General features: G+C 39.4%; 1 protein-coding gene across 3 annotated transcripts in view; it reads left to right on the top strand.

Annotated features, from left to right (window-relative positions):
- The window catches only part of CDH11 (cadherin 11), a 145,826-nt gene extending 123,999 nt beyond the window's left edge, over positions 1-21,827 (top strand). For all 3 annotated transcript variants that reach the window (XM_030863776.2, XM_060288882.2, XM_060288881.1), the window contains exons 10-13: positions 761-894; positions 1,123-1,240; positions 16,073-16,324; positions 18,681-21,827. In XM_030863776.2, the coding sequence (XP_030719636.1) occupies positions 761-894; positions 1,123-1,240; positions 16,073-16,324; positions 18,681-19,177 (1,001 nt within the window). In that variant the 3' untranslated portion in view covers positions 19,178-21,827. The remainder of the gene's footprint in view (positions 1-760; positions 895-1,122; positions 1,241-16,072; positions 16,325-18,680) is intronic.
- The last annotated feature ends 1,068 nt before the right edge of the window (positions 21,828-22,895 follow it).

Here is a 22,895-nt window from a genome sequence, read left to right as displayed (position 1 = left end):
ACAGCTGAGATAGAACAATTTTTTTTTTTAGTCTTAAACATATTTTTCAATCTTTAAAATTTATTTTTGGTTGTCTATCTAGGGAGACATATAAGCAAATAGAGATGTTTTCATTTTCTTTGGCAGAACTGGGTACAGACTTGGCACATGAGCTGATAGTCTGTAGCAGCTTGAAACTCTTAACCACCGCTGAAAGATTCCCCACTTTATCCTCAGTTTTGTTTAAACCCAGAGCAGCAGAATCCTTAGAGCCAAGATCTGTGGGTTCTTTTTTACCTATAGACCGGTGGTTTGCAAACTTGATCATGCAATGGATTAGCATGAAAGGCTTGTTGTAACAAAGATTTCTGGATCCCACTCTCAGAGCCTCTAACTCAGGTCTTGGGTTGGGTTTGAGAATTTTCACTTCCAACAAATTCCCAAACTGTTTGATGCTCCTCTGGGGATCCCACTTTGAGAACTGCTGTTGTGGACTACACTCTGAGGGGGACAGTCTCCATTATAAGCCTTTAGAATTAAACCTCAACAGAAAGGGAAAAGTGGTTTATTTCTTACTGGTCTAATGTCGACCTTTATTCTAGGACATCCCCCTCACACTGGATTTGGCATACTTTGGATTTTAGATGATTTTTGTGCCAACAGTGCCTTTCCCTGCAGGGCCTGAATGAGTGGCTGGAGCTCACTTTTTCCCAAGAGTAACCTTGGACCAACATGGATTCCTCCCTTGCACATGTTTACTGTCTCAATTCTCTCCTTTCAGACAACCGGCATCAGGAAGCCAAAGTCCCTGTGGCCATTAGGGTCCTTGATGTCAACGACAATGCTCCCAAGTTTGCTGCCCCTTATGAAGGCTTCATCTGTGAGAGTGACCAGACCAAGCCACTTTCTAACCAGGTAACGCTGCTCTGCCTTGGCTATGAAAAAGCATTTAGAAACAGAGTTTGGTTTTGAGAGCATCACCTGGAGATCCTTCCCACTGCCCAAGAAGGCTTCAGAGCCCTGGTTTAGCTCTGGAGCTATGTTCTCTAATTAAAATCAGGCTTCTCAGCCAGCCAGGAATTTTTGAATGAACGATGTGCCAATGTCAGCATGATTTATTTATGGGCCACCTTTCTCTTTCAGCCAATTGTTACAATTAGTGCAGATGACAAGGATGACACAGCCAATGGACCAAGATTTATCTTCAGTCTACCCCCTGAAATCATTCACAATCCAAATTTCACAGTCAGAGACAACAGAGGTTCGTACCAAGGTTCCTGTGCATTCAGAGAAGTAGAAATGGAAAATAAATGGCTTTTATATTGCAGAGCACAAGTATTTCCCCTAATCTTAATAATGCCTTTCTGTTGAAGAACAAACAAAAAATAATAATGCCACCTTCATTTTGAGATATGGGCTCTCTTGGTGCATAGGAATAAGTGAGTCTAATTTTATTTTACGTTTTTTGTTGTTGTTGGCTTTGATATTCACGAAGCAGTGCGAAAACCAAGTGGGGGGGCTTACAGGGTCAATACGCAAACAATTTCATTTATCTTTTTTTAAGAGGTTGATACATCCTTAGGGGGAAGCATGGCTTTATGAATATTGATATTAAGTAAAGCGTTAAAAGAGATCAGTTCAACCTTGTAAGGTAATGTAATCTTTCAGCTGTCCTTCCCTTCCCAGCATAGTTTTAATGCAATGTGGTTGATACCTAAAGGTAGTTATGGAATTACTGCCTGAAGGGCATGAATAAAGCATTGTTCTCCACTGTAAACATGCAAAATTTGATGCAATTTCTACTTCTCATTTCATTAATCAAGGAGGTTCTAGACTTGGAAATTATTCGAAGTAGTTGTTTTTTGTTGTTGTTGTAGTATAGGCCCAAACTGATGCAGTCCCTTGACAAAGTGTATAGCAGAGCCAAGATCAAAAAATAAATTTCTTGACTCCTGGCAAGACTCTTTTGGCCTGCACCTGTTCCTATAAGCCTGTGACAATGCAGGTCTATAAAAACAGGAAGACAAATGCCATGATTTGACATAGGAATAAAATGTGGTCCTTCTGAACACATGTTTTCATTAGACACGTGCTAGCTATGTACGAGGTTATAGATATATTGCTTTCTTGATGACTGAGATCAGGTTTATAGGATCTTAAATTAATCTAATAAGTAATGTTACTTTCCCCATCACCATTATCAGTGTTATCTATATTTCACATACCAGTAACTATGTTCTAAACACCGTGCCAAGATCCTTCCCATACTTTATTTAATTCTCTCAACAGCATCATAGGTGAGGATTATTATTATCATTCCCATTTTGAAGATGAGGAAAATGAGGGACAGGCCATTAAGTAAATCAGCCATGTGAGAGCGAGACCTAGATTTTAAACCTGGACATTCAGAGGCTAGAGGTTGCAGCCTAAACCACTGTGCCCCATGCTCCTTGGATTTGGGGGGATATGACCTGGCATACTTTATTATTATTTCTTGGACTGATTTGAGCTTTTCATTATGATCCTTATATCTATGTGTTCATATAATCCCCAATTTACATTTGAGGTCTAATTGCTGGATGTATTCCTGGCAATAACCCTGTTTATCGCTGGACACCTCCTAAAACAGCTGGTGTTTCTAGGCTTTTCTTTGCCAACTTTGCCTCCATCACCTGCCTTGTCTTCTTTTTATGTGTGCAATAATATTTAGTTGCTGTTTACCCTCTGAAAATATTATACTAAGACCTATTGTTCTCTAGGGACTTATAAATATTTCACTTTGTCACAGTACTTCGGAATGCCATCTATATTTTCAAGGAGATTATATTACCATGGAGAAGCCAACCTACTGCACAATTTGTTTCCCCTGCCCTTTCCTATAAGAAACTAATCCTTTGTGGAGCTACCACTTTTGCAGGGAATTGCTACTTTTTAAGAAAAATGACTTTATTAACTATGGCAAACAGTTAATGAAAAGTCCCATGTTTAGAGCTATTACAGAACTTTAAAGCAAATACAGTCCTATAATTATCATTTAATAGAGTTTCTTTCTACCAGATCCTAAAAGTAATTACATATTGAAGTGATCCAAAAAGAGTAATCACATTCTACATCCTATTAATAGCCTACTGAGTTACCAAATTTCCCAGCTGAGACTGTTTTCCACAGAAAACATGAGATAATGGTTTACAGCATGCTGAGTAAAAGCATCAGATTTCTCTCTCCTTGAGTGCTTACTTCCATTATGCCATGTAAATAATCAGGATTGTGTTTGCCTAAACTCGGCATAAGCGTTTGGCCTCTTTAAAAATATGAGGGAAAGCCATCTTAATACACACAAGCCTTTTATTTCATTTTTATCTTACTCCGTTCTACAGCCCGAGCTTCAAAGACAACTCAGCAGGCAGCAGGAAAGTAGAACACTGGATAACTCTTCAACATTTGAGTCCATCTGGGGCTAATAATATCAAGAGTGGTGCTGTTTGGGGAAATGAAGAGCTGATCCACCCAGGCTTTGAGATGCATTTACTTTGAAAATATTAGACTTCTGGCATCTTTAAAAAAAATAAGGAACATGTAATGAATAAGAAAAGTGCAAAGAAAAAAATACTGAGAAGAGCCCATCTCATTTATGTAGTTCTTCATTGGATTATAAAACCTGCTAATGGCCATTGTTCCACTTAGTTCCTAAACAGCCCTAGGGGTAAACAGCCCTAGAGGGTAGGCATGTTGGATATTTTTATCCCCATTTCCTAGATGAGGAAAGAATATGAAACATCAGAAGATTCAGAGACTTGCCCAAGGTCACTCTAGCAATAAGTGAATTGAACTAAAATGTTTGAGTGTTTGAAGGGTTCTGTCTCATGTAGTAACACTTTATATATTATGAATATAGAGCTTGTGTCTTTTCTAATTAATTATTTTCTTTAAAAATCGTTGTTTACCCCATAATCAAATAACAACAATCTTCAGAAGAGAAAAAATCTAAAATAAATTCATCGATCTAGTATTCCAGGGAAAGTGAATAGAAAAGGACAAACTGTACTTCAAGTTTAATTTTAATCACAGCCATAGTAATTGTAAAATATATTTGCAAGGAATTTTGTAAGTTTCTTCTACTGCATAATTAATACATATTCCTTGTAGGAAAATTATAAAATACAAACAAGCAGAAATAAAATTAGAAATAATAAAATAACTTAATATACTATCCAGAAATAATCACTGCTAATTTTTATAGCCTTCCAGACTTTTTCTTGGCATATATATATATATATATATATATATATATACATATATATATATATTTTTTTTTTTTTTTTTGCGGTATGCAGGCCTCTCACTGTTGTGGCCTCTCCGTTGCGGAGCAGAGGCTCCGGACGCGCAGGCTCAGCGGCCATGGCTCACGGGCCGAGCCGCTCCGCGGCATGTGGGATCTTCCCGGACCAGGGCACGAACCCGCGTCCCCTGCATCGGCAGGCAGACTCTCAACCACTGCGCCACCAGGGAAGCCCGGCATATATTTTGATCTTTAAAAAAGGCAACCATAAAATAATGTCCGCTTTTTTCCCTGCATAATAATACATGATATGCATTTTTCAGCATCAGTATACTTATGTCAACATTTTTTTCCCCTAAATATCCTCCTAACTTCATTACAAGGGTATATGATATCAGTTGACTATTGTTGTGTAAGTACGTTGATTTCACACACCTTTGCCAAATATCTAATTATTCTTTTAGGATAGATTCCTAGAGTGGAATTACTGTATCAGAAGTTTTTGATACTTAATTGACAAATTGCCTATCAGAAATATTATACCAATTTATAATTGCATCAGCAAAATAGGTAAGCTCCCATTTCCTCACATTCAAGCCAACTCTAGATACTATTATTCTTTTTAAATGATTCACAAATTGATAAGTGAATTATAATCACATATCACATTTAAAATTTTCAATTACTAGTAAAGTTAGGATTTTTTAAATAAGTATTCTTTTTTTTTAATTGAAGCTCTTTTTATTTTTTGCTTTTATTTATTTATTTATTTATTTATTTATTTATTTTGGCTGCGTTGGGTCTTCGTTGCTGTGCGTGGGCTTTCTCTAGTTGCAGTGAGCAGGGGCTACTCTTCATTGGAGCACGTGGGCTTCTCGCTGCGGTGGCCTCTCTTGTTGCAGAACATGGGCTCTAGGCCACGGGCTTCAGTAGTTGCAGCACACGGGCTCAGTAGTTGTGGCTCGAGGGCTCTGGAGCACAGGCTCAGGAGCTGTGGCACATGGGCTTAGTTGCTCCGTGGCATGTGGGATCTTCCGGTACCAAGGATTGAACCCATGTCCCCACATTTGCAGGCAGATTCTTAACCACTGCGCCATCAGGGAAGTACAAAATTTTTTTTTTCTTTTTTTCGGCCACATGGCATGTGGGATTTTAGTTCCCTGACTAGGGATCGAACCCGTGCCCCTTGCAGTCAAAGCCCAGAGCCCTAACCACTGGACCACCAGGGAATTCCCTGATTCTTTTTTTTGCTTTATAAATCGGCTACTCATGTCCTTTACCCAGTTTTTGAATTGTATATTCATCAATTTGCAATTGATTTATAAAGTCTCTTCATCTTTTAATGCTGTTAACTTGTGACTTATCATACCTATTGCATAGATTTCTGCAATGTTTCAATGTCCTTTCAATCCTCATTATGCTATGTTCTAAAGTATAGATGTTGTACTTTTTGTATCAGTTTTTCTGCTTAAAATTATTCTTAGCAAGACTTTCCTCATGGAAAAGTGATATCAATATTCACCTAGCTTATCTTCTTATATATCATGTCTCCCATTTCAATCATTTATCCATGTGAAATAAATACACAGGCTCCCTTTGTTGGCCATTTCCTAAATATCATTTAAGAAATGGTCATTTCCAATTGCTTTGCAATGCCATCCTTATTTTCACCTACATCACATACTATTAGATTTTATTTTTTTGGACTATCAACTCTCCCTATTCTATTTATTCTCATGATAGTATCATATTTTTCTTTAACGGTTGCACACGTATAATATGTGTGTTAAAATCTGACAAGGGTTTTGTCTACATTATTTTCATTTTATTACTCTTTCTTAGCTTTTGGTTTCTTTGCTCCTCCAGGTATAATTTGGAATTATTTTTCAGGTGCCTGATAAGTATCTTCATGAATTTTATTGAGTTTACCTTAAATTTATGGATTAATTTAACAACTAAGAATTTTAAAATATTCTTCCTATCTAGAAGCATGATCTGACTTTCCACTGATTCAGTTCTCTTTTTATTACCATCAGGAATGTTTTATAGTTTTCTTCATTTTTGTTCTATGCATTTCTTACTAAGTTAATGGCTAGCTACTTTATATTTTAGATACTATTATGAGGTAGATTTTTAAATTATGTATATTTTCTAAGTGACAATTTTTAGTATAAACTATAGCTCTTTTAGTTAGTTCATTTATTATTGGACATTGTTCTAAAGTGATATAACTTCTAAGCTTATTTTCTTAGGTTTTCTAGGGAGACAGCTACATAAAAATTAAATAATAATAATTTGCTTCATTCTTTTTTTAATATTTGTTTTTTTTTACAAATTGCATAGATTTGCATTTTATATGTTAGATAATAGCAATAATAATGGCTTTACTTGTTACTTTAATGGGGATATTACATCTAGAGTTTCATCATTAAGCATAATATTGGTTGTTAGATTAAAATTAAGAAGATTAAAATTAAGATTTATGTTAGGGTGTGTGTGTATTTTAGGAAGTTTCCTTTCCATTAGCATTTTATTTTTAAAAATGGATGTTCAATTTTTAATCACGATTTTTGGATTCTAACAAAGAGATAGTATGATTTTGACCCTTGACCTAATGACTCAATAAATTAAATTGACATATCCTGATACTGAACCTCATATTTTAAAGTTCCAAACCTCTTATTCTAAACAATGATAAAATATAGAGAAAAGAGCAAGAGCTAAAGATTAAATATTGGCTTTAGCAGATAGTCCCAGATGTCAGGAAATTCCCAAAAGCACATGCAGCAAAGTTAGTTATATTGTGAAAGCACAGCTAATTTTGATAGTGACTATTTCATGACCTACCTGCAGAGGAGCTGTAGCTATCATGATGGCCTCCAAACAGGCTGTCTGACTCTAGTCTTGCCCCCCATTAACTCAGCCCTTACTGATAATGTCTTTCTTCTTAAAATTATTCTATGGGTCTCCATTTCTGGTGGATTTAACTGAAACTTTATAGCCTAGTGAGCAAGAAATGATATGACCTACCTCCCATAAACGTTGCATCTATTATCTCCTTTCTCTTGCTACCTTAAAACGTAGGCTCCAGAAACTTCAAACCACCTTTAGTTTCCCAAATATGCCATGCTCTCACATGTCCATGCTTTTGTTCTGTGGAAAATGTACCCCCACTGCCTATTATACCACCTCTTTCAAGTCTCACCATAGATGAAGTCTCTTAGGGGAAGCTTTGCTGGACATCCCTAGCCCATTTGGATGCTACGTCCTCTGTGCACCAGGAACACTGCACTAACCTCTAGTATTTTTCCTATCACTCTGCGTTCTAAGCATACATTTCCCTGTCTGTCTCCCATTAGAATATGAGCTCTGTGGGGGCAGTACCCCAAAACTTAAGAAAAATGGGTTAACTGAATGCAGGAATTAAAGTGAAAGAGTAGATGGAAAGACATGTAATGTGCTTCAGACATTTCAGGGATTAGTTATTACTGTGGAAAAATGATTATGTTATGAGATAAGCTTCAGGCTGCAAAAGACAACCCATCTTTTGGTGTTGGAATGTTCTGTAGGAGCCAATACCACATCATCCATCCATCCATCCTTTCATTATTTATTATTCCACAAAGTTATATTGGACATCTAAGGTTTGGATCCAGGAAGAAGTGACTTTCAAATGTATTTATTTCGCAAGTGTATTATCTAATATGGGCCAAGTTATAGATCAAATGAGCTCTGATACCTGATACATTCAGAGTTAAGTTTGAACTGCTAAAAAATAAAAAAAAACAAAAAACAAAGAGAACAAAGAAGAGTTTGTATGGAAAGCAGGCTTGGCTGTGTAAGGAAAGATAGCCAAGACAGATTGACCCTGATTAGACCAATTGGCAAACATCTTTCTTTCTTTCCTCTTCCCCCTCCCCCGCAACCCCCACTTTTTGGTCTAAACTAAGGACAGTTCTTTTTTTGATGAGCATCACCAAAAATCATCTAAATATGCTTCTGGTTTTTCACTTTTATAATTCAAAGATAGCCAAACAGATTTCCGTGGAACTTTTTCCCCCCTTAATTGCTTCAATATGGAAGATGCTCTGTTGGCAGATCAAAATGGCAGATGGCTTTTAATGCCCTGCCATTTTCACTGTATAAATAATTATGTTCTCTTTTCTGCCTGAAATTCATGCTGCAGCTTGTCCAACACAGAATACAATTTATCTGGAAACCCACCCCCTCCTCAATTCAAGAGAAAGAGAAATAGGTCTTCTTGGTGGATCAGACAGATTCTTCTTTCAAGGTTCCCTCTGGTCACTGACTTAACTACTCTTGGGATTTCTCAACTCACTAAAAGACCCTAAATGTTTATATCCCGCTGAATTCCTTGGTAGTTTTCCTTGTCTTAAACCAAGAAATATATTCCTTTCTCCCTCCCTATCACCAAGGAGAAAATTGTCCTCTAACAAAAGTGCAGGGAGAGTTGATTCTAAGGGATGTGATAATTTATAACAATGAAAAGTCTATTGATACCACGAACAGGGCACACTTAGATGCCTCATACACACATGCACATAGGCAATTATTCCACAGCGTTATTTGTTGCATTTTGTATTTTGCCGATCCCTCAGTGTCAAAGGTGTTAAGTAAAAGATCATGATCCTCCCCCTTCCCCTGTAGTATGTAGCCCTTGATTTAGAGGGGAAACATTACAGCCATCAGAGTCTTGGATCAAACAATTTTCTGCATTAATATTTTAAGGCTAGTCTCAGAATTTACCTCATTGTAGCATTTCCTTTATTCCAAAATATTGAGAAAATAATAGATTTCTTTTTGCCCCTTGCATGTTGGCTTGTTTCTGAAGGCATGTGTGTGTTTCTGGAAGTGCTATGGGAAGAGAGGTGTTGAATGAGTGCACTTAATTCTTTGTAGGTCTCTCTGACATAAACATCTTAGGTTTCCAAGAGCAGCTCTTTTATCTGGGACCTGAGTCTATCTGGATTTAGCTATAGGCGGTGATGGTGTCCATCTAATTAACTAACCATGTTGGGGAAATTTGGTTAAAAAAAAAAAAGAACCAATGTAATTGGCATGCAATAATATCAGGATTCTAGGGTCTGCTGTGCACTGGGAAAAATATAGTGAAACCAAGAGGAGTTTGAATTCTAGTTTCGTTTGCATTTTCCATGTTATTGTGATCAATTGCTTCCTCCATTTCTTTTCATATAAAATAAAGGTAATTATACTTTCTGCACATAATTTAAAAATTCTTTGGGATAAGGTAGGCGGAAGTAACAAGGAATAAGGTTTGCACATATTAGCAGCTCGATAAATGTTACTTAGTTGGATCTGACTCACCCTAAATAATGAGAAAAGAATAATGAGACAAAGAGATGATATTTACTGGGAACAAGATCCATAATATTGATACAGGCAGCGCTGATGGAGTTGGGTTCAAACGTACAAAGTGGGAGAAGATGGAGTCTGGAAATTGATGGCAAGCTAATCAATAAAATCTGACTGTGTGGGAAAGCCAGATGGATGCTGAGATATAGTGAAAGAAACATCCTTCAACTGTTTATTCCTCTAACACACAAAATACTGCTAACCGAACAGTGATGAGTGAGCAAGGATCTTGCCTTCAGGGAGGTTACTGTCTGATGGAGAGGACAGACATTCAAACAGTTACCGTAGACTGTGAAATGAAATATGAGCAGTGACTATGGGTAGATAGACGGCTCGTACGGTGTTCAGAAAGACAAGAAAATATATATATGCAAGCTATTAAGTTCACCTTTAAGCATTAGTCATATCAGAAAATTAATGCTACAAACTTTAAAAATGTTATTTGAAATTTCTATTATTTCAGTCCCTCCCTCAGATTCAAGGTGGCAAATACTGGCGTCAAAAATTGAAATTAATTTTTCAAAAATCACATCTCTAAATGAGTATTAAAAAACCTAAATAATTACACTTTTCAATGATGTCTTTTGTAATTGTATAGCATGTGTACTTCTGAAATTATTAAACTTGAAACTCCACTGAGACTTTTGGGACACACTATATATATATATATATATATATATATATATATATATGTATGTATATATGTATATATATATATGTATTTTTTTTCATTATTCTTATACAGCTATTGCCACATTTCTAAGGAAAGTAGAGAGGACCCAGAAGAAAGTAATCAAATAATGATTATTCTACTAGTGACTGCATAACTGTCTTCAAGTGTGTGGAAGCTTTTAATGTGGTAGATAGATTTACTTTGTCGCTGAGGTTTGAGCGGAAAGGGTAGAGTGGGTAGATTTGGGTCAGAAGTGAATTAAATAAGAGCAAGGCTTAAGGCTTGGCCTAGATTCTCCATATATTTTTTTTTTTCTTTAACAGTCTCAAGAGATGGGCTCCAGTCTGATGCAGACAGCGCCTATCTTCACAGGCTGAAGTATCTCTGATCAAGTTGATCAGTGGGGGAATTTTTAGCTTTGGAACAGAGAGGGACAGAGGAAAAGAAGTGGTAAGGAAGAGCATCTTAAGATGCTCTTTAGGAAAGCTACTGGGGCAACATTCTCTCACCTTAGGCCAAGCCTCTCTCCTGACATCATGGTGAGAGTAGAAAGTACTAATCCTTTGCTTCAGTGATTCCTCTTTTCAGGTTGTTAATATGCAGGGGCTATGCCCATATACTGCCCATTTTGCCCTGTTCCCATTATTTTTTTACCTAATATAAGGTTGGCACTCTGTGCAGTCTGTGTATCAAAGGCTGCTCCCCTATCATAATTTTCCCTTTTAATATCAGTTGTATATATTCCTCCCTTGGGTGACATCATCGTCATAGCCCATACATTTGCATCTCTAAACTGGTACCATGGAGACATCATTATCAGGAACTTTTACATTTTGTTAGTGTAATGACAAAGTGTGCAGATAAAAACAGCATACGATTAGGAGTCCAGGTTGTAGCCATAAAAATTTGAAACCTGAATTTATTTTCCATTAATAGAAATACTACAATTTGTACATCACATATACTAGTAATTTATAGCCTCATTTACAAGTTTTTGCCTAAGTAGGGGTAAGAAAAAGGAACTGCTAACTGCTTCCATGTTTGTGGCCAGGGAGGAGAACATTGGGTGTCAAGATGAAACACCGAGGTGCTTGAAAAACATTTTCTTGGGCTTCCCTGGTGGTGCAGTGGTTGAGAGTCCGCCTGCCGATGCAGGGGACACGGGTTCGTGCCCTGGTCCGGGCAGATCCCACGTGCCGCGGAGCGGCTGGGCCCGTGAGCCATGGCCGCTGAGCCTGCACGTCCGGAGCCTGTGCTCCGCAGCAGGAGGGGCCACAACAGTGAGAGGCCTGCGTACCGCAAAAAAAAAAAAAAGAAAAAAAAAAGAAAAACATTTTCTTACCATGGGAAATATATCACCCAGGATTGAAGAGCATGAACTATCTCCTGCCTCTGGATGATGAGCCCTTCTATGTAGGCAACTGCATTCGAAACTGCGATGACATTTCCAAGAATTCACTTTCCTCTCTTTGTCAATATGTTTCTCTTCCTCATTAGTCTACTGCACCAAGAGGAGAGCTTCCAGAATAGAATTAATATTTACTGAGCATCTCCAACAGCCTGGCACTATGCTAAGTACCTTTATGAATGGAATCAAATTTAACCTTAAAAATTATTAGCTTTCTGGATGAGAATACAGCAAATCAAGACATTTACCTAACATGTCTAAAAGTCAGGCAATTGATATGTAGAAGAGTCGAGATTCAAACCCAGGTCTGTCTGACCCCAAATACTGAGAGATTTGCTCTTTGCAAGCTTTATAAAGGAGAAGGGTCTGAGAAATCTCTTGATGGAAATTTAAAAATCCATACAACATTTGTCATTTTCTGCCTCATCTTATTAACCATGGAGCCAATTTGACACTTCCCTGAAAACGTGTCCTCACAGAAGCTCTTATTTTTTTCTTGGGTCACCGATAAACCTCAGAAATGTGTATGTCCAAAGTAAGAGGACCCTCTCAAAGAGAGATAGGGAGTAGCTGGCTAATTAAAATAATTTAGATGAGAGAATCTGTAGCCAAACATAAGATGCAAAATTGATTTCCTAGAGGGTTTTTTTATTACTGTGTGTTTCTTTTTCTGTTTGTTTTTCTAGAGTTGATTTTCATGGAGTCCCTGCCCATAGTGGCTCTTTTTGTTAGTAAAAGATCAGTGATCAGAGTGGACCACAAGAAAGACTATCAGAGAATATGGCACTGTCTCCTCTGATATGGCCCTCCCCCAGAAAAACTCATCCCTGCATTGGTGCTGGGGCCACTTAGATCTAGAGGGGGGATATTTTATGCATTCATGCCACAGCAACTACCTATGTACCACAGTAACCACCTAAGTGCCAAACTAGTCTGGTTAGACATGCTTCTTGTCTAACCATATCTACCCTTCACCAGTTCACCATCCCTGGAGGATCTCAATACTAGTGCTAGGTTTTCTGGTAGAATGATTCCTGAGCCCTCTGGAAGCACAGCCCAGAGGACAACCATGGGCTTTTATTATATTATTTGGTTCCAATAGCAACCCCATGAGGCATGCTTGATATCAACCAGTGTCCTCATTTTAAAGATGAATAAGTGAGGCTCTGACAGGACAAGTGACTCATTCTAAAGCATGGATTTAGAATATGCCCAGAAAGAGACCTTCACTCCATTTATTTTCCACCTCTCAAACTAATCTTAAAATCCATATGTGAAACATGTTTGACTAGAAGACACTTTTTAAAAGTTCTCGAGAGTCTACTGATGAATCACTCAGCGACAGTAAATGGTTCAGTCAGCAGGGTACTTTGATGAGCTTTCATTTCATAGTTAGTGTGTCTGAGAGGACTCAGCTGTTCAGAATGTGAAACATCTTGAATTCGCAGGCTGGTGTCCTGCTCAGAAACATGTTTTCCATTAGTGTGTGATTTTCAATTACCTTCATGTGTAAGCCAGCCTGCTATGATCCGGAGGTACAGTCTTGCATGGATGGCACATTGAAAAATAGATTTTAAATTATGGCTTCCACGGGTTTAAAAAAATAAAAACACTCAGGTCACATTCCCTCCAAACTACACCATGGGTAACAGGGTGGAACCCAATAGATAAACTAAGTGAATGCCCTCTTGGGGATGTCATTTGTATCAGAGAGGTATATTTGACTGAGCAATTAATTTGCTTTTCTTCGTAAATTTTTCATATTCATTTTTATTTACGATGGCATTTGTGACATTTCAGAGCATTAAAATGTGGTAGATATTTTAACTTTTTTTTTTTTTTTTTTGCGGTACGCAGGCCTCTCACTGTTGTGGCCTCTCCCGCTGCGGAGCACAGGCTCCAGACACGCAGGCTCAGTGGCCATGGCTCACGGGCCTAGCCGCTCTGCAGCATGTGGGATCTTCCCGGACCGGGGCACGAACCCGTGTCCCCTGCATCGGCAGGCGGACTCTCAACCACTGCGCCACCAGGGAAGCCCCGATATTTTAACATTTCATTTGTGAAAATCTTACTTGAATTCAAAAGAAATTTATGAGATGGAAAAAATAACATTTGAATTAATTATGTAGATATGTAAATTTTTTGTATTTGTTAAGCATACAACAATGTTATAGCCTAGAATAGGAAAGAACAGTCAGGAAACTGAATATTAACATTCTATTTGACCAGCTTATTATTTTTTTTTCATGATTTTTCATAGTACATATAATTTTCCTCCAGTGGTAAGAGCAATATACACCAATCACACAAACTTCAGAAAATACAGAAATGAGGGCTAGCTGTTCTGCCCTGTTTTTATTGAGAGATTGGCAGCAAAGGGCAGAGGATCCGTCATTAATAAGTCTTGCCAGGGGCTTCCCAGGTGGCGCAGTGGTTGAGAGTCCGCCTGCCGATGCAGGGGACACAGGCTCGTGCCCCGGTCCGGGAAGATCCCACATGCCGCAGAGCGGCTAGGCCCGTAAGCCATGGCCGCTGAGCCTGCGCGTCCGGAGCCTGTGCTCCACAACGGGAGAGGCCACAACAGTGAGAGGCCCGCGTACCGGGAAAAAAAAAAAAAAAAGTCTTGCCAAAAGCCAGCAGGTACACACACCTTACCTTCTGCAATACTCAGAATATCTGCTCAGTCCTAAATGAGACTGAATCTGCCATTTGTATGTATTTTTTATCTCACACAGAATATATTACATTTCCTTTAACCTAAAATATATGAATTCAATTTTTAGATTCTAAGATAATTTTTCTTACCACAAGAGCTAATTCATGGTCCTGTCAATCCATTTAAAGCATGCTGGCTATTGGGCCCTCATGTTGGTCATAACATTCTTATTGCTATAAATTACTGATTCCTAACTCACACAAAAACATGTGTGCCATATTGAGGATGTGTGTGTGTGGATGTGTGTGTGTATAATTTGATGGAGTATATTCAAAACTTCCACAGTTTTATAATAGCGATGTTTTCCAAATGCAGAGCATATGGCCTAGAAAAATTCTTTATGGCTGGTAGAGATATGCAGAAAACACGATGAGGAAGCATTTGGAGGAATAGGTTACAAACAATTGGGAAATACATGAAAACCAACATCTGGAACTTGGGTGAAACTTTTCCCAGAACAAGGTTACGACATTTGTTCAACAAATATTTATTGAATGTCTGCTCTGTGTCCAGCACTGGAGAGACTGAGATGAATCAGATAAAAGCCCCTATTGTCTAGAAGTTCACAGTCTAGGAGAGACCCAAGTAGTTATGCCACCAAATAATGACAGAAGAGTGGGAGGCTGATTTCTGTAGGAACGTACAGTGGGATTGGTCACAAAGGAGAAGAGGGGAGAGGTCTAGAAACGGCTCCCAGAAAGTGACTTTTGGATTCAGTTTTGAGGCTTGAGAAGCTGACTTGTAATGATCAAAGGAACGGCTTTTGGGGGCATTAAAGCAAAGGGTCAAAGCCAAGGTGTACAAAGAGTGTAGTGTGCTGGGGAACAGACACGAGTTCTGCACAGCAGGCTGAACTGGGGCGTCTGGAAAGGGGCGGGCATGAGCCTAGAAGGCAAGGTAAAATCTAGATCAGAGAACTATCTGGTGATCCACCATGTAGATGTGGGCTGTGTTGTGTGAGCAGCAGAGAAAACGTCATCTTTTTAAGCAGGAATGACAGGTTTAACTGGGTGGCTGAATTTCAGAGAAACTGTAAACCTGCTGCTGGGTTTATAAAATATTTCCACTTTAAAGACAATATTTTCCTTTAGGACTTATAAGTGGGTTCATAGTTTGGGCAAGATTTGAGGGTAGATTAGAAATCTCTCAAAAAAGTAACAAAAACTGGCCAAAGGCTTGTCACAAAGTAGAGAAAGTACAAACTTGAAAAAGAAGGGTTTTGTGTGTTTTTTCTCACACTCGCCTATATATTTAATTTTATCGTATATTAACATAGAGTGTGGAATTGAAGCCCATACTTCCTTGTATTTGAGGAAAGGGACAACACCCAAACAGAAAATGGTGTGGTTACCCGGCCACTGAAGGCATTCATATCGACGAAATAAAAAAGAGCTGATTTCTGCGTTTCATTTCGAGATGGGACAAAACTCAGGGATCCTTTTCATGCCAAATGACTGTGGCTTCTATAGATGTCTAGATTAAAGAACAAGTGGGGAGGATTCAGATTGCAGCCCTGGGGTGAGAAGAGCACATTCAGATCAGCCAAGCTGAATGCAAAGATGTGAAGTCTGTGATTCCGTGGTCTTGCTCTGCGAGTACACCTTGTCTCCCCTCTTCCAACAGATAACACCGCAGGGGTGTACGCCCGGCGCGGAGGGTTCAGTCGGCAGAAGCAGGATTTGTACCTCCTGCCCATTGTGATCAGTGATGGTGGAATCCCTCCCATGAGTAGCACCAACACCCTCACCATCAAGGTCTGTGGGTGTGATGTGAACGGGGCACTGCTGTCCTGCAACGCAGAGGCCTACATCCTGAACGCCGGCCTGAGCACTGGGGCGCTGATCGCCATCCTTGCCTGCATCGTCATTCTCCTGGGTAAGGGACCTCCCAGGTTACCTGTAGGAAGGGCCTTTCAACCAGATGCCCATCCTTGAAACACATATATTTCTCAAGTTACCGGGAATTGCGCTATATGCCGTGGAGGCAATTTGAGACAAAAAAGAGGGGATGCCTGCCTGCTCATGTATTTTAGGGTATGGTGGGGGAACAGGCAACTTAACAAGCATTAGAGCCGAGTTGGGGGTGGTTGTGATGAGCAAATGCCAGGCATCACAGGACTGCATAACAGAAGACATCTGGGGGCATCAGCAGGGGACGGGGTTGAACATCAGAGATTTTTCAGGAGAGGAATTTAGGCAAAGACCTAGTATATGAACAATGGTGAGCCTTACAAGAGGAATGAGAAGAGTTAGAGGTAGAAAGAATAATCGTGATGTCAAAGACGGTCTATGAAGGACTCAAGGAACTGGATGAAGACTGGCCTGGCTGAAGCTGGATCTGGGCTCCTCCTCTAGATGTCATATGTAATATCTGGGTGCATGCATCAGCTCATGGGGAGCCCAGAGCAGCTTTTCCTGCACTTGCCTGCTGAGTTAGGTGCCCCTCTTCTGCACATAGTCCCATCTGTGGTTTACTCTGTAACAGCAGGAATGTGCTGATGCAGGTAGCATCTACCAGTGCCGGGCCTCAGGAAGATTAGATCAGTCGTCCCAAAGTCTCAGAACTCGTGTATGACAAAAAAATCAGGATTCAAATCTAAGTATGTCTGACATCAAATTTATACTTGTTCCATGATGGTTAGTTCTTCACTGAATGAATTAATGTGTCCCTGATACATAGGGAAGAGCCAGCAAGTTTAGTTCAACCAATAGTTCATGAGTATTTTCTGGGTACCAGGCCCTGTGTTCAGCCCTGGGGGATAAAGAGAAGAATCATACAAGATCTCAGTGATCAAAAAGTTCATAGTCTATTGAGGAAAATAGGCATGAGCAGATAAATTGCAGAGGCACATGGTGAGCACCATGATAGAGACACGAACCTAAGGCAGTGGGAGCACAAGAGTAGAAAGTACCTGACATTGACTGGGAAGGTCAGAGACAACTTCCTGGAGGATATAACATACTTACCAGATGCTGAAAGAGCTTTCCAGCTGGGGAAAGGGGCTGGGATGGATGGATAGTCCTAGCAGAGGGAGCAGAAAACAGAAAAGCTCTAAGTTCATAATCTAGTGGTGGAGGCAGATGTGTGAACAGTGTGACTCGTGTCACGGTGATGGCCAGGTGGGTACATAGAGTGGATACCAATAGCCCTGTCTGGTATCAGAATGGCATATCAGGAAGGATTTTTGTGATGAAAGATAAAGAGTCAGCCAAGCAAAGAAAGTGAAAAAGAATGAGCCTGGTGAGGGTGCTGTTACAGAAGGCACAGGGGAAAGACACTGCCTGCTGAGCACTGGAAGCCGTTCACAGTCTGGTCCAGTGCAGACCCTCATCCCTGCATCTCAGAGTGATGGTGGACCCAGAGGGGCTCTCAAGTCACTTGCCAAATTCAGCCACAAACACTTTCTTCAATCTTGCTGAGTGTGTGGGCGAGTGTTCCAATGGAACATTGTGGGGAGGTGGGGGGTTGATAGGGAATGAAACAGTGTCAGAGCTTTCCTTATAAGCAACTCTGCTTATTCATCCTAGATGCCCTGAGTTTAGTGGAATCCCCTCTCCCAGGGAAGAGACAGTTACAGTGGTTTCATCTGGAGTTTCAGCTGATGCTGTTTCCCTGTATTCAAATAGAGAAGATTTGTCGTTTGTCTCTTGGGGGTCTTTATAAACTACCCCTCTTCTATACAGTGGTCTGAAGAGAGTCTAGCCATGCTTATGATAAGATTTCTTACAAAGGTAGAGTAAGGTCAATGCTGACCCCACCTCAGAACTCTGGGCAGGGGCTCAGCACCTCCTGTAGAAAGTTAGGACCTCAAGTCTCTGAATGTCCTCATTTGTAAACTTTGGAGAGGCAGCTGTCTTCCTTTGCAAAAAGAAACAGGCATAACCCACTTTTAAGAGGCTGCAGACGGACACATTTAGAATCTTCCTAATTCTTCTGAAGATGACTTCTAAATAATGTTGGATTCATTTGTAAAAACTCAAAATAGTTCCAACTTGCCAGCTTGTTTGGATATAACATTTTCCTGGAAGCATTTTGCAGATGAAGAGCCAGGTGTAGGGCAACTTTGCACATCTTTGGGGATTCCAGGTAAAGCTCTCATTTCATAGACTGGTCCCAGTTCTGAAGCATGTGTACACCATGCTTTAAGGTAAGCAGAGTTTCCCTGGGAAAAGAACCCAGAAGACTGGGCTTAACCTATGCTTCCTTTCTTTTTCTTTTTTTTCCCCTGTAGTCATCGTAGTGTTGTTTGTGACACTGAGAAGGCAAAAGAAAGAACCACTCATTGTCTTCGAGGAAGAAGATGTCCGTGAGAACATCATTACCTATGATGATGAGGGGGGTGGGGAAGAAGACACAGAAGCCTTTGATATTGCCACCCTCCAGAACCCTGATGGTATCAATGGATTTATCCCTCGCAAAGACATAAAACCTGAATATCAGTACATGCCTAGACCTGGGCTCCGGCCAGCACCCAACAGTGTGGATGTGGATGACTTCATCAACACGAGAATACAGGAGGCGGATAATGACCCAACCGCCCCTCCTTATGACTCCATCCAGATCTATGGTTACGAAGGCAGGGGCTCTGTGGCCGGGTCCCTGAGTTCCTTAGAGTCGGCCACCACAGATTCAGACTTGGACTATGACTACCTGCAGAACTGGGGACCTCGATTTAAGAAACTAGCGGACTTGTACGGTTCCAAAGACACTTTTGATGACGACTCTTAACGAAAACGATACAAATTTGGCCTTAAGAACTGTGTCTGGTGTTCTGAAGAATCTAGAAGATATGTAAACAGGTATTTTTTTAAAACAAGGAAAGGCTCATTTAAAACAAGCAAAGTTTTACAGAGAGGATACATTTAATAAAACTGCAAGGACATCAAAGTGGTAAATACTGTGAAGTACCTTTTCTCACAAAAAGGCAAATATTGAAGTTTATCAACTTGGCTAGAGGAAAACCACTTGGCATACAAAATATTTAAGAGAAGGGGAAGTCTAACGGTGAACTCACAATGAAGGGAAATCGTTTATGTGTTATGAACATCTAAGTCTTTTTTTCTTCTTTTTTTTTTAAATTTGTCAAAGAAGCTTCCACAAAATTAGAAAGGACAACAGTTCTGAGCTGTAATTTCGCCTTAAACTATGGACACTCTATATGTAGTGCATTTTTAAACTTGAAATATATAATATTCAGCCAGCTTAAACCCATACAATGTATGTACAATACAATGTACAATTATGTCTCTTGAGTATCAATCTTGTTACTGCTGATTCTTGTAAATCTTTTTGCTTCTACTTTCATCTTAAACTAATACGTGCCAGATATAACTGTCTTGTTTCAGTGAGAGGCGCCCTATTTCTATGTCATTTTTAATGTATCTATTTGTACAATTTTAAAGTTCTTATTTTAGTATACATACAAATATCAGTATTCTGACATGTAAGAAATGTTACGGCATCACACTTATATTTTATGAACATTGTACTGTTGCTTTAATATGAGCTTCAATATAAGAAGCAACCTTTGAAATAAAAAAATGATTCTTTTTTAATTCTGGGTTTGATTCTTAACATTGAAAAAAATTATTTCTAATGACCCATTTATAATTCTAATTTAAGATATTTGTGATCTTTTAATAACTCTATTTATGATCTGTTGTAGTCTGCTGCTTTTATTGTTTATTTAAAATCAAATATGTTTTACAAATGTTTTTTCAGACAAGATTCTGTAGCATTGTTTAAAGCTCTTTTGTACATTCTCGGTGTTAGCTTCCTGACTTCTCTTCACACGCATCTTCTATAAAAGAAGGATGCTAAAGATCTAGGTCAGTCTATGATTTTGCAATACTTGTTATATAATATGCGTTTATCTTGTGTATCAGTAATTTGATGGTTATGAGAAACGAGTCCATGAGGGAATGAAACTATCAGAACTCTGAAGTTCAAGATGGAGATTTTATGCCCCATACCGAGCATTTGAGGGTTGGCGGGGTGAAGAGTCAAAAATATACATTTGCCACGTGTAGTTATCAGATCAGACCTCCAATGTTATTCTATTCTTCCTTACTTTGATCTTGCCAGGCTATCATAATGACCCTGCCAGCTGAAACTGCTTATTTTTCCTTTTATAATTTTAACTCCTCTTAAAACAATGTGGCATTCTAAAGTTTGATCAAAGAAAGAGCAATTCATTTCCAAACCTTGTTTTAAAATATGCTTTGGGCCATAAGCTCAGAATGAGGACAGGGACCATGGTGGCTTCTGAGGGTCAATGCCATTTGATCTGTGAGTATGCCTGCAGTCTCCTGCAGTCCCATCTTGCTGCCTGGGGGTTGGGACTTCTGTGAAGGACACTTCACCTGCTCCGTAGGGCCAAAGGTCAAAACATAGCAATACTCGGGGAGAGGACACACAGGTTATGCTATGCTGTAAGTGCTTTTCCTCTTTCCCTTAGACAGAGGGCACACGCTTTCTCTATGATTGCAAATAATTTTTAGATTATCTTCTTTTTTTTTTTAACTTTATTGTGGGAGTTTGTTTCAAGCAATTTCTTGATATCCTGCTACATCCTATTTTTATGACTCAGTCAAAATGCATACAAAGAGAAATGTTTTGATGAAGTGCTCACTTCCATATTCCTTTGCATTTAAATCAAATTGTCTGAACACTTCAACGGAATAAATTCTGTGGACAATGTCACCTTGGAATCTTTCATTTCAGTGAAGGATTGCACACTCTCAAGACTTCCGTAATTGCAGGTTTTGTTCATTTTTTATATGTTTTTTGTAATCCAAAGAATATTTTGCTAGATTTGCACAGATCTCCAGTTGAATTTGAAGTGAAGAAATAACTCAAAAGGAAAATGAATAGCACTGGGCCTTCTCTGGTGGCGCAGTGACTAAGAATCTGCCTGCCAATGCAAGGGACACAGGTTCAAGCCCTGGTCCGGGAAGATCCCACATGCTGTGGAGCAACTAAGCCTGTGAGCCACAATTACTGAAGCCTGCGCGCCTAGAGCCCGTGCTCCGCAACAAGAGAAGCCACCACAATGAGAAGCCCGCACACCGCAAGTAAGAGTAGCCCCCGCTCGCCGCAGCTAGAGAAAGCCCGCATGCAGCAACGAAGACCCAACGCAGCCAAAAATAAATTAATTAAAAAAAGAAAATGAATAGCACTTAAACAAGTATACAGCTGTAAGTAAACCTGTCACCGTGGATGATCCTTTTTTCTAGGAATGTATTTGGATTAGATTTGACAACTACAGTTTCACATTTTTTATGTTTAATTTTTTTTTAAAAAAAAAAGGCTGTCTACTTTTCAGTAGTTAAAAATACTTGTTTTTCTTTTTATCTTCTCTTTTTTACTTTAAGCCTCTATTGTTTGTAGAAGAACCCTCTTAGAAGCTTGGGAATAAAACGTCTTTCCCAACTAGTGGAGTCCTTTTTTCATTTGGAACATATTACCTTAAAAGCAATCTTAGTTTAAGTGGTCCTTCCTTATTTCAATATAAAGTAATCACTGCTTTATGACATGGATTCAGCTAAAGAAAGGACTCTGCTTTGTTATTCTTGTCCTTCAGTAGTAGGTATTGTTTCAATCATCATTCATTCACTCATCAAAATCTTATTTTGTAGACCCTGTGCTAGTTTCTCAAGCTTGCAGAATGAATCTTGCTTCCTGATGTGTTTCAGGCTTTCCAACCCTTTCCAAAATATCTATCCTTTTGCCTTGTAATCAGCTATTTACCTCTATGCCCACCCACCTCCCCAGACAATGCATCAGGCTATTTCCTCTCCTTCAGAGTTGAGGGAAGAAAATAAATAAAAGACATAATAGGATATGGTGAGATGTTAACTGTGAATGGAGGGTACGCCAATCATGGCTTTTCTGGACAGATCTTGTGTTTAGCTAAGCTGCATTTTATATGCCACTGTTCCTGGCATGATGGAGAAAATAAGAGAGCAGATTATCTATATCACTTGGAGAACTCATTAAAAAGTACACATTCAAGTTGCCCAGAGAGTATAACCCTGTGTATAGGGTGACACCTGGTCAATAGTATTTGAAATTGCTCCTGGGTAATTATGCAACATCCTTCACCTCTTTTTGAGAGCCTCTGTAGGACAATGGGGGGTGAGTTGGGACCTCTGAGCAGAAGAGTGGACAAATCTAGCTGCCAGGCAGTGTGGCGGACAGATTAGGAGCATATAAACCTAGAGGCATGTCAGGAGGGTTATTATGAATGTCAAAATGTGATAGAAGTATCCAAAAATAATTCAGTAAATTGGTGATGGAAAAGAGGCAAGGCTTTGCTGTTTCTCCACTGCCACCAGCCTGGTCTAACCCATCATCATCTCTGACCTGAAGGATGAACACAGCCTCTTAGCTGATCTCCTGCTCCCAACTTCTCCTCAAAGAAGCCAGAGGGATATGAACTCCCAAC

This window comes from Globicephala melas, chromosome 19 (genome assembly GCF_963455315.2).
Source record: "Globicephala melas chromosome 19, mGloMel1.2, whole genome shotgun sequence".
In the NCBI taxonomy this organism is placed as follows: domain Eukaryota; kingdom Metazoa; phylum Chordata; class Mammalia; order Artiodactyla; family Delphinidae; genus Globicephala; species Globicephala melas.
Note: the sequence above shows the minus strand (reverse complement) of the source record. Positions and strands in the feature narration are given on the sequence as shown.